Source organism: Ascaphus truei, chromosome 6, assembly GCF_040206685.1.
Source record: "Ascaphus truei isolate aAscTru1 chromosome 6, aAscTru1.hap1, whole genome shotgun sequence".
In the NCBI taxonomy this organism is placed as follows: Eukaryota; Metazoa; Chordata; class Amphibia; order Anura; family Ascaphidae; genus Ascaphus; species Ascaphus truei.
In genome coordinates this window covers 63,103,657-63,115,741 of record NC_134488.1, presented here as the reverse complement: position 1 = coordinate 63,115,741, position 12,085 = coordinate 63,103,657, and the positions used below count along the sequence as shown (strand labels likewise).

General features: G+C 48.2%; 1 protein-coding gene across 3 annotated transcripts in view; it reads left to right on the top strand.

Annotated features, from left to right (window-relative positions):
• NCDN (neurochondrin) overlaps positions 1 to 10,842 on the top strand; it is a 55,620-nt gene extending 44,778 nt beyond the window's left edge. For all 3 annotated transcript variants that reach the window (XM_075604587.1, XM_075604584.1, XM_075604585.1), the window contains 5 exons: positions 1 to 736; positions 1,149 to 1,390; positions 5,155 to 5,376; positions 6,612 to 6,754; positions 9,944 to 10,842. The exon at positions 1 to 736 is cut by the window's left edge and continues 260 nt beyond it. In XM_075604587.1, coding sequence (XP_075460702.1) covers positions 1 to 736; positions 1,149 to 1,390; positions 5,155 to 5,376; positions 6,612 to 6,754; positions 9,944 to 10,380 — 1,780 coding nt within the window. In that variant the 3' untranslated portion in view covers positions 10,381 to 10,842. The remainder of the gene's footprint in view (positions 737 to 1,148; positions 1,391 to 5,154; positions 5,377 to 6,611; positions 6,755 to 9,943) is intronic.
• Positions 10,843 to 12,085: the final 1,243 nt, after the last annotated feature.

The window sequence follows — 12,085 nt, the reverse complement described above, 5'->3', positions numbered from 1 at the left end:
CAAAGATCTTGTCTCCATGATAGATGATGCCTACCAGTGTCTTGTGGGCATCATGGCATCTCCGCAGGGCCCCAAGCACCTGGTGTCCTGTGGTACTGTGTCCTCTCTGTGCCAGGCTTACGTGAATCGCAATCATGGCTGGGAACAGGCCCTCCAACTTCTCACTGCCCTGCTTGCCTCCATGCCAGCCAAATGTTGGAAGAAAAGCCGATCGGATTTGCAGCTCCTTTTAGCGCGGCTCAGCGAGGAGTTCTACCAGGAGGAGGACGGGCGTAAGTTCCACCTGTGTGAGATCCTGCCTGTGTTTCTGCCTCCCTCGCCTATTTTGCCGGAGACCTCCTGGGGCAGGGAGTGTTTAAGGTGCCTTTGTAAGGGTTTGCTCAAAGTCCTGAGCAGCAAGCTAAGCCCTTCACAGCGGGACCCTGCTCTTAAGCTCTGCGCCTGTTTAGCCCATGGCTATGGCACCACGTGGATCTCTGCAGAAAGTGGGGCAGAGGGGGCCCAGTTCTTGGCTCTGCTGGTGAACTTGGCCTGCGTGGAGGTGAGGATGTTGCTGGAGGATCCTGAGCCATTGGATTCCAGGCAGGCTGTGGTCACGGCGTGTTATGCCTTGATAGAGATGGGGATCCAAGAGTGCACCGAGGAGGAGGAGCAGCTGCTGAAAGAGGAGCAGAAGCTGCAGCTTATACGAGTCATGCAGGAAGCCTGCGGGGCCATCATACATTACTTGCATCAGGTAACTGGACCTGTACGACAAAGTCCACCCTTACCCCCCCTTCAACTAACAAAGGCAGAAACACTGACACTTGGACATTTTGACTGTATGTCTTGGCGTCCGCCTGTCTACGCTATATTTACTAAGTGGTGTGCAGTCAGAGGACCTCCAATAACAATGAGCTATAGAAAATGTCTCCTTGTGCCTGTACTACCATGTGTGTGTCCCCTTTGATTTGGGGGCTTATATGGGCCGTATAGAATTCTGCTCTTAATTCTAACTATGCGTCAAAGTCCCCCGACCTTTGAGACAGTTCAGACTTTCCTGTCAAGTGATCTGCATCAAGTTGTCTCTGTTGTGATGTCTACCCTGTTTTTTTTGTGTCCCCCTATCTTAAGGTGTCTCAGTACTGATGCCTGTCCTGTTCCCTCAGGTTGGGCGTGAGAGGTTAGAGGACCCCTTTACCCTTGCCTCGGTGCGGTTGCTGGGCGCGTGGCTAGCAGAGGAGACGTCCTTTCTGAGGCAGGAGATCTGCCAGCTGCTGCCTTTCCTGATGCATTACATGCAGACCTGGTACCAGCGTGGGGAAGACTGCAGGAACCTGCCGAGGGAAGTGTCCCAGGTGGCCCTGCTGAGCAGCAGTTGGGGGGCCATGTGGCCTGGGGATGCAATAAGGTACCAAGCTAAAACCCTAGGTCATATTTTTTATGTGCATTAAACAAATATATCTATCTCTGTAACCCTATAAACCCATATCTGGGTGACTTGACAACCACCTGACTCCCTTTCTCTCCTCCAACTCCCTATTTGACTCTTTGCAATCCGGTTTCCATCCTCTACACTCCACTAAGACCGCAGTGACTAAAGTGGCCAATGACCTACTCACAGCCAAGTCTAAGGGTCACTTCTCCTTACTAATTCTCCTGGATCTCTCTGCTGCCTTCGACACCGATGACACCCTTCTCCTGCACACCCTACACTCCATTGGCCTCCATGACGCAGCCATCTTCTGGTTCACATCCTACCTATCCAACCGCTCCTTCAGGGTTTCCTTCTCTGGTGTCTCCTAATCTTTACTCCCTCTCTCTGTTGGGGTAACACTGTGTCCTTGGCCCTCTGCTTTTCTCACTATACCTTTTCTCTTGGCGAACTAATATTACTACAAAAGATTGTATTAGTTTGCCAAGTGAAGAACTAATACAGTCTTTTGGCTTTCAGTATCCTCTCTATTCAGATTTCACTTTACATTTACCTCTCCCCCTTTGACCTCACCCCCCCCATCCCTCCGCTCTCTCTGCAATCTCCTACTGGATGTCCCACCGTTGCATGAATATTAACATGTCCAAAACAGAACTAATACTCTTTCCCCCTTATACTGTCACCCCTACACAAACTCTCCCTCACTGTCAAGAATACCCAATCTCAACACCACAACCTCGATGTTATGGGGTCATCTTTGACTGATCTCTCCTTCATTCCTCACATTCGGTCCCTCACGAAGTTCTGCCGTCTCAACAATTTGAAATATTGCCATGGGTACGCCCTTTTCTCACTCATGATGCAACTAAAATCCTAATTCACTCGCCCATCTTGTCCTGCCCTGACTCCTGCAACCTTCTCCTAGTTGGCATTCCCCTTGTGCACCTATCCCAACCCAAATCCATCCAAAATGCTGCTGCCAGACTCATCGACCTCTTTCACCGCTCCATTTCTTGTGCTCCACTACGCAAATCCCTACCTTGGCCTCCCAAGTGTTTTAGAATAGCTCTGACTTGCAAAACTCAACGACGCTGCCCCTTCTCCCCCCCCCCCTTCTTACATCTCGGTCATCATCCACCCCATGTAGCCCTGAATGCTCCCTACGTTCTGCCAATGATATCCGCCTTTCCTCCTGCCTTATCACCTCCTCTCACCCCCTCCCCCCCCCCCTACACGATTTCTCTTGTGCTGAACCCTCTCTGTCTGGAATTTCCTACCACGCACCATGAGACTCTCCCTCAGCTTTCAGATATTCAAAACTCACCTTTCCAAGGAAGCCTACCTTGCATACAGTACCTCTAACATCCAATTCCCCCCTACCTCCGCTCCAACTTCATTGGGACCAGCTGTGCGACTTGATCAAACTCCACGCCATGCAACACCCCCTAACAACCCCACCATCAAACCTTAATGGGATCAGCTGTCTGTCTGTCTGGACCATACTCTAACCCAGGAGAATGCAAACTTTTCTTGCTGCGGCCCCCCCCCCCCCCCATGTCTGCTCTCCTCTGTTCTCGCGCGCCCTCCCCCCCCCCACCTTACCTCAGTTTGGCATCAAATGATGTTGCGGGGTCGCATCACGTGACCCGTGGCGTCATTTGACGTCGCGTTCCCATGGCCTTGCGCGTTCCCCTGGTATTTAATTTAAATGCCTTGGGGAAGTGCGCGGGGCCTCTGCAACTGCACGTGCCCCCCCCCCCCCCCAAAAAAGTCTCGCGACCCCCAGTTTGCACATTTCTGCTCTAACCTGATGTATACTCCATCCCACAATGAGCAGCCACTTTTGTGTCAACATTGTCCCTCATTCCCTCTAGATTGTAAGCTCCCAGACGCAGGGCCCTCATTACCTTCTGTATCTGTTTGTGCAGGTTTGTCCTTACTTGTATGTCACGGGAGACCAGGCAATTTACACCTTTTTACCAGGAGCACACATTGAGCAGAACAAGATAATGAAATAAATTGTAGTTTATTCATTTAAAATAGGCATACACACAATGATACACAAATGACAGGCATAAAGACACACTTACTTGGGAACTGGACAAAGAACTAGACTCTCCTAGGTGCAGGGAATTATAAATAAGGATTTTCCCCTGTTCTCCTCTGTAGGACTTGGTTGCAAAAAGCAGGACTTAGAAAATATTCCGGGCAGACTGTGCTGAAGTCAGTGCCCTTTCTTAATGGAGAACTGGAGACGCTCTGAGTGCAGTAGCCCCCTTTATAGATCACCGTGAGCTATGTTTTAACATGGACTCAAGCATGGGAACATTTCCCACCAGCCAATCAAAGCAGGGCTCATCTGGCTGATGTCAGGGAAAGGGGCATGGCTGTCTGCAGGGAAGGCTCCGCAGAGTCTGAGAGAACCAAAATGGCTGTTGGGGCCTTTTCCTCTGCCCCTCCTTGCCCCTCCTTGCTACCAAATGGCCTGACACCTCTGATATCCTGGGATCCCTTTGAGCCCAGATGGCTAGGCAGACATCCTGGCTCCTATGCAAATGCTTACGCTGACTGCATGGATTTTTATACATACAGTATAACACCCTATGAACCATACTTTAATAAAGTATAAACCTTGGGGAACATATATACATGTGGGAAATTAGTTGGGGATATCTGGGCTTTAAAACCATGAGTCTGGGGGACACGGTGCAGCCCCAAAGTAATTCACCCCGCAAACCCACAAATAGTTCCTGCACGCCGGGAGAATCAGGGAAACACCAGTAACTGGGCCCCCCGAACTCCTGCAAACACAAGGAATACAAAAAAATACCAAAATCTGGAGTGTCTACGACCCAGGGAACCCCTAAAGCCCCTAAACAGGTCAGGTTTCTCTAACTTTACAGGGGACTTCCATAGCTCACAAACCCAATACAGGTTCAGGGACACCTTGGCACTAACTGGGGTACCCCTATGTTACCTAGGGATCCCTGCAGCTACAGGAACACTTTTCATCCATGGGCCTAATTTTACCTTTCTGAAGCAGGGAACCAACCCATGAACCCCTATATAGGTTCTGGGTGACCTGGGCATTTACTGGGTATCCCCATTAACCTACGGACCCCTTAACTGTTTCAGGTACACCTCACATCCCTATGCTCTCTTTACCTTTCTGGTCTGTGCTGAAGCAGGGAACCCCTAGTGGTGAGTCGCGAAAATGTTTTCAAGGGGAAGTATTGCCGGGACAATGTGCCTACATGTATCCAGGAATCACTCATGATTCCCGGGTACATTTTTGGGGTATCCAGCAACTCTGGACCCGGCTACCTAGGCACATTCTGATAACACTTTCTCCTCAACCCCCCCTCCCCCCCCCCCCCACTTAAAACTCATACCACAGCAATCTCTGCTTGCTGGCACTCCTGGGAAAAAACACATCAAATACTATATTGTCGCACAATACATTTTATGCGTTACACAGTACTGGGCTCAAGAGCTGACTCTTCTTGAACCCTTATTACGGATCATGGTAACCAAATGGGCTTAAACCTTTATTTGAGAGCCTGGTTACCCTCCTACGTCACATTGTATTTAACTCTTTTTATGTAATTATCAAATCTCTGTACCCCTATTGTACCACGCTGCGGAATATGTTTGTGCTTCACAAATAAATGATGATTATGTATGTATATATTCACCTGTATACCTGTACACTGTCTACCTCAATCCTTACACCTTTGCAGGTTCCTGCTCCCGGGTTTGTGTCACCTGAGTGCAGAGGACGTCCCGCGCAGGATACTGATTTCGGAGGGCCTGCCCACTCTGCTGTGCAACTACTTCCTGCAGCAGTGGGGGGTGTTCTCAGGGGAGCAGTCTGCGGAGACGCAGAGCAGCGCGGAGATCAGCCTGCAGAGCTGCTGCGGTGTGTTCCTCAATCTGGTGGTGACAGAACCTGCTCTCATTGGGTAAGATTGTGAGGTTTGGGCTCCGGCTGTTTAGAGGGGAGCCACGTGATGCTTCTCTTAACTCCGATGCCAGAATGGCATGCAACGCAATTGGACTGTCCCTACTGCGACCAAACTGAATTAAGGAGTATGACATTGTAAGAGATGTGTGCAGAGGTACACTAATGGAGACCGATTTTTAGGTGACATTAAACATGGCTTTATTTAACCTGTCCCTTTTAAACAGCAATTCAGCATACAAAAACAAAATAAACACACAATAAACAGACAATACATGCCCTAACTATCTTTGACTGGCTGGATATGCCAGTTCCCAGTCCAAAAACATATATTTATCCGGGAGCAATATATAAAAGTCTTATCTGGCTGTGCTAGGGCGGCGTCTCCGGTTCCTCCAGGTGTAGCCGCTCCCAGGAAGATAAGTCTGTTCTTGGTGTGTCAGCACATACTTTGTGCTCAATACATCTTCTCATCATGTCAGCCCAGTTGTGTGCTAAGGAGTCTCTTTCCACAGTTTCCCACAGGAGGCAATTTTTTTTTTTTGTTTTTTTTGTTTTTACAGCTCAGATTAGCCTGGTGGAGACTGGTTAATTGACTGGCAGCAATTAACCAGCTCCCTGCTGGATTACTCGGAGCTCTGAGGCAGCTTTATTTAAACAGGGATAAGTCCCAGTTAGACATGGTTCATAGGTTAAATTTAGCTGCTTTGACACCTTTTAAAAAAATATATATATATATAATTATTATTGGTAATTTTTTTTTTATTAAAATGTTCCTGGTAAATGGCGATGGGTGAACAGGTCCAAATCCGTTCACCTTGAATTCCGCTGATTGTTTTGACCAAATTTAGATTGGGATCTAGGGGGGGGGGGGGGGGAATCAGAAAAAGACAGATTGGCGGACTAAAGGAACGGGACGATCCAAGGCGGACCTGAATCCGGCCAACAAAAACACTGCCCATCTTAACTGGTAAACCCGCTATGAGGTTTAAAAAAAAATGAACATAAGTAGCTAATGATGAATTCAGCAGATCCGGAGAAAAGGGAAACACGTACGTTTTTCAAGGTGTAGAATTAAATTAAACGGTTACTTCAAAAGGGATTGCATGTTTTTCTAAGGGACCCAATTACATGTATTAGTTGTTTCAAATAGTATTGTTTGACTGGCTATGAGATTGCTCTTTAACATCCTCGTTCATCTCTTCTTGCCTCCGACTCGCTCCTTTCCTCCGTCAGACAGGAGAACTGCTTTGTGTCTCTGCTGAAGCTCCTCATGCAAGCGCTCCCTACTTTACTACCTAAAGAAAGTCACATGGTCCTGGTGGCCAACATTGCCACGTTGGGGCTGATGATGAGCAGGTTACTTGCCGGAGCTCCAGGTAACAAGCGTGGGGGGCGGCGCAGTGAGTTTTAAGGCACCAGTACCTGCATTGTAAAGTTCTAGGTAATTGGAAGATGCTGTATAAATACAGGTCATTGTTAAGGAAATAATATCATATTTTATTATAAGGGAAGTGCAAAGTTGTAGTACCCACTGGTCCTGGGGAAGAGTAGATTCATTGTAGGCTGTGATACCATTTAATGGACCAATAAAAGAGTTTATCATAGTGTGTGCAGAGCTTTTGCAAAGCATGTGCACAAGCAGACAATTGAGGGTTTGAGAGCTTTGTCCACTTGAAAAAGAGACCTGTGAGGTTTGGAAACCCCCGTACCTGGTGAGGTTTGGAAACCCCTGTACCTGGTGAGGTTTGGAAACCCCTGTACCTGGTGAGGTTTGGAAACCCCTGTACCTGGTGAGGTTTGGAAACCCCTGTACCTGGTGAGGTTTGGAAACCCCTGTACCTGGTGAGGTTTGGAAACCTCTGTACCCGGTGAGGTTTGGAAACCTCTGTACCTGGTGCAGTTTGGAAACCTCTGTACCTGGTGAGGTTTGGAAACCCCTTTACCTGGTGAGGTTTGGAAACCTCTGTACCTGGTGAGGTTTGGAAACCTCTGTACCCGGTGAGGTTTGGAAACCTCTGTACCCGGTGAGGTTTGGAAACCTCTGTACCTGGTGAGGTTTGGAAACCCCTTTACCTGGTGAGGTTTGGAAACCTCTGTACCTGGTGAGGTTTGGAAACCTCTGTACCCGGTGAGGTTTGGAAACCTCTGTACCTGGTGAGGTTTGGAAACCCCTTTACCTGGTGAGGTTTGGAAACCTCTGTACCCGGTGAGGTTTGGAAACCTCTGTACACGGTGAGGTTTGGAAACCCCTTTACCTGGTGAGGTTTGGAAACCCCTGTACCTGGTGAGGTTTGGAGACCTCTGTACCCGGTGAGGTTTGGAAACCCCTGTACCCGGTGAGGTTTGGAAACCTCTGTACCTGGTGAGGTTTGGAAACCCCTGTACACGGTGAGGTTTGGAGACCTCTGTACCTGGTGAGGTTTGAAAACCTCTGTACACGGTGAGGTTTGGAAACCCCTGTACACGGTGAGGTTTGGAAACCTCTGTACCTGGTGAGGTTTGGAGACCCCTGTACCCGGTGAGGTTTGGAAACCCCTGTACACGGTGAGGTTTGGAAACCCCTGTACACGGTGAGGTTTGGAAACCCCTGTACACGGTGAGGTTTGGAAACCCCTGTACACGGTGAGGTTTGGAAACCCCTGTACACGGTGAGGTTTGGAGACCTCTGTACCTGGTGAGGTTTGGAAACCTCTGTACCCGGTGAGGTTTGGAAACCTCTGTACCTGGTGAGGTTTGGAGACCCCTGTACCTGGTGCGGTTTGGAAACCTCTGTACCTGGTGAGGTTTGGAAACCCCTTTACCTGGTGAGGTTTGGAAACCTCTGTACCCGGTGAGGTTTGGAAACCTCTGTACACGGTGAGGTTTGGAAACCCCTTTACCTGGTGAGGTTTGGAAACCTCTGTACCTGGTGAGGTTTGGAAACCCCTTTACCTGGTGAGGTTTGGAAACCCCTGTACCTGGTGCGGTTTGGAAACCTCTGTACCTGGTGAGGTTTGGAAACCCCTTTACCTGGTGAGGTTTGGAAACCTCTGTACCTGGTGAGGTTTGGAAACCTCTGTACCTGGTGAGGTTTGGAAACCCCTTTACCTGGTGAGGTTTGGAAACCCCTTTACCTGGTGAGGTTTGGAAACCCCTTTACCTGGTGAGGTTTGGAAACCTCTGTACCTGGTGAGGTTTGGAAACCCCTTTACCTGGTGAGGTTTGGAAACCCCTTTACCTGGTGAGGTTTGGAGACCTCTGTACCCGGTGAGGTTTGGAAACCCCTGTACCCGGTGAGGTTTGGAGACCTCTGTACCCGGTGAGGTTTGGAAACCCCTGTACCTGGTGAGGTTTGAAACCTCTGTACACGGTGAGGTTTGGAAACCCCTGTACACGGTGAGGTTTGGAAACCTCTGTACCTGGTAAGGTTTGGAGACCTCTGTACCTGGTGAGGTTTGGAGACCCCTGTACCTGGTGAGGTTTGAAAACCTCTGTACACGGTGAGGTTTGGAAACCCCTGTACACGGTGAGGTTTGGAAACCTCTGTACCTGGTGAGGTTTGGAGACCCCTGTACCCGGTGAGGTTTGGAAACCCCTGTACCCGGTGAGGTTTGGAAACCTCTGTACCTGGTGAGGTTTGGAAACCCCTGTACACGGTGAGGTTTGGAAACCCCTGTACCCGGTGAGGTTTGGAAACCTCTGTACCTGGTGAGGTTTGGAAACCCCTGTACACGGTGAGGTTTGGAAACCCCTGTACCCGGTGAGGTTTGGAAACCTCTGTACCCGGTGAGGTTTGAAAACCTCTGTACCCGGTGAGGTTTGAAAACCTCTGTACACGGTGAGGTTTGGAAACCCCTGTACACGGTGAGGTTTGGAAACCTCTGTACCTGGTGAGGTTTGGAGACCCCTGTACCCGGTGAGGTTTGGAAACCCCTGTACACGGTGAGGTTTGGAAACCCCTGTACACTGTGAGGTTTGGAAACCCCTGTACCTGGTGAGGTTTGGAAACCCCTGTACACGGTGAGGTTTGGAGACCTCTGTACCTGGTGAGGTTTGGAGACCTCTGTACACGGTAAGGTTTGGAGACCCCTGTACCTGGTGAGGTTTGGAAACCTCTGTACACGGTCAGGTTTGGAAACCTCTGTACACGGTGAGGTTTGGAGACCTCTGTACACGGTAAGGTTTGGAGACCCCTGTACCTGGTGAGGTTTGGAAACCTCTGTACACGGTCAGGTTTGGAAACCTCTGTACACGGTGAGGTTTGGAAACCCCTGTACACGGTGAGGTTTGGAGACCTCTGTACCTGGTGAGGTTTGAAGACCTCTGTACCCGGTGAGACATGGGAGGTTTGAAAAGCTCTGTACACTTATATCTATGAAGAAAACCAAGGTCTATTTTTGAAAGTATCACTATCTACATCGAATAAGTCCTCAAATACAATGAAGCTGCTAGGCTACAAATTCAACAACAAAGGAATGGGATATTAAAGAATAGAACATAAATAACTTCAATTCCCACGTAGATACAATTTAGAGTGTCTTGTATGTTAAGTGCAAAGACTGTCTAACGTTTCATTTTCTTGTCAGTTCTGCAGGAAGACCTCTCCCGGGACTTCTTTAAGGCTGTGATTGAGTTCCTGAGCCGTTCCCATGTGGCCTCCAATGACCCAGACACGGGTCAGCCATGTGTGACTCTGTCTGTGGGTTATGCGGGTGCGTGGGAGGACATCTCCGAGCTCTGGTTCCTGGGTGTTCAGGCTTTCTCTGGCTGCGTCCTTATGCTAAACTGGTTGCCTGCTCTGGTGCTGAGATCTGACTGGCTCCGGGACATGATGTGCCTCTTGGGTAGCGTTTCGCCTGCGTCAGTGGACTCCGCTCTTGTGATGGTTCTACAGGCCCTTCTCACAGAGCTGGCGCGGAGCAGTGTCCCCTGCAGAGAGCTAATCCGGGAGCAGGGAGGGGCAGAGAAGGCTAATTTGTATGGCATGGCTGCGCTGGAGCAGTGTCTGTCTGAGCTGCCATAAGCAAAGGACTATGGGTAAAGAACTAGCTTTTAACCCCCTCAGCGCCTGCAAAGCAATGCGTTTTGTGAACTCTGAGAACGAATTAAAGGTGCAGCTATACGTCACATCTACTAAACTGAAAGCGCTTAGAAACAACACCTTTTTTGTACTATATTTCTACAGAACAAAATCTTTTTAATTTCATGTGTGAACAGGAGATAAATGTAACTTTGTTTGAATTACAAGACCTTGCTTGAAAATGGTCAATGAAATCTAAGAATTGGTGTTTTGTACCAATATTTCTCATAGAAAACCGCTGAAGGAGTTCACAGTGAAGCTTGTGTCTTTAAGATGAGTAAAAGTGAATTTACCTTTTAACCTTTTCAGTGCTGGCCTGAGCCAACTACTACTATAAAAGCTCTCTTTGCGTCACTTATCTGGTTCATGTATTCCTTTTTCTAATAAAAGCAGTTGGAATGTAAATAGCTGGGATCAATTCACTTCTGTTCCAGTATTGCCCCCCCCCCCACCCCATAAACGCACTACTTTGTTGCTGCAGCTACCTACCCGACACTCCCACCCCATACAGAACGTTTCACTTGGATGAACTGTAATGGAATACAGAAAACAGAACTTGCACTGACCCTGTGTTAATTGTAACTAATTGTGCTAAGGCCCAGTACCTTCACCATCAGGTACAATAAACACACATAGAAACATTTTAGATCAGACAAGCACTCTTAAAAATCAAAACTAATGAAGTCCATTAGTTGAAGAAAAAAAAAAAATATATATATATATATATACACACACACACATATATATATATATATATATATATATATACATACACACACACACACACACACACACACAATATAATCAAGGCAAATTACTTCACTAGCAAGTTTAATAATAAGAGGTACTGTACATAGTCACCACACAGATCTCCAAAGCAACACTAGTGTTTCAGGCCTTCCTTGACCTTTCCTCAGGGCAAAGTAATGGGCCATATTTACCAACACATGCTGGAATGTGTCTTATGGAATAGTACTGCTTGGTAAATATGGCCCACGGTGTCTATTTTGCACCTCGCTTGCCCAGCAACCTCTCTGCTATCCCAATACTGACACCACACACAGCATAACCTTGTCCTCGTACACTGTGACCAGCAGGTGCCGCTGCTACACCTTGTCCTGGGAACATATTCGTGTCCTTGCTAAGAATAGCAAGTAGGACAAAGTGCACCAAGGTGATAGATTAAAAGTTGTTTAACGCTAGACCATAAATTCTGGCTAAACCAAAAAGAAAGACTATTACAATCCACCACACCCCCTCTCTCCTGGTGTTGGTTACTAGAAGTACAGTAGGAGTTAACAGTAGAGTTTAAGCTCCACCCAGTGGTGACACAGCAGTACTGTGTCATAGGAGGCATAAAGGAGAGGCACATAGGATTCTGGGGGAAAGTTCCAGCATGGCAGCAGAAGAGAAGTTGTTCCTCCAAAGTATAGTGTATATCAGGCCCCCCTTTTATTGTGTTTCAGATAGGGTCCAATAGGGCCATAAGAAGAGAAGAGCATGTCCCAGCATTGGGAATGCAGACATGCCACAGTGGGCTGAGCAGAAGTGCCACCAGGATGTCTGTGGATCAGCCGTACCCGCATATCCTCACCCACAGTTGTCCGTATCCCTAAGGAATGGGAAAGTAACGTTGCACAGAACAGGC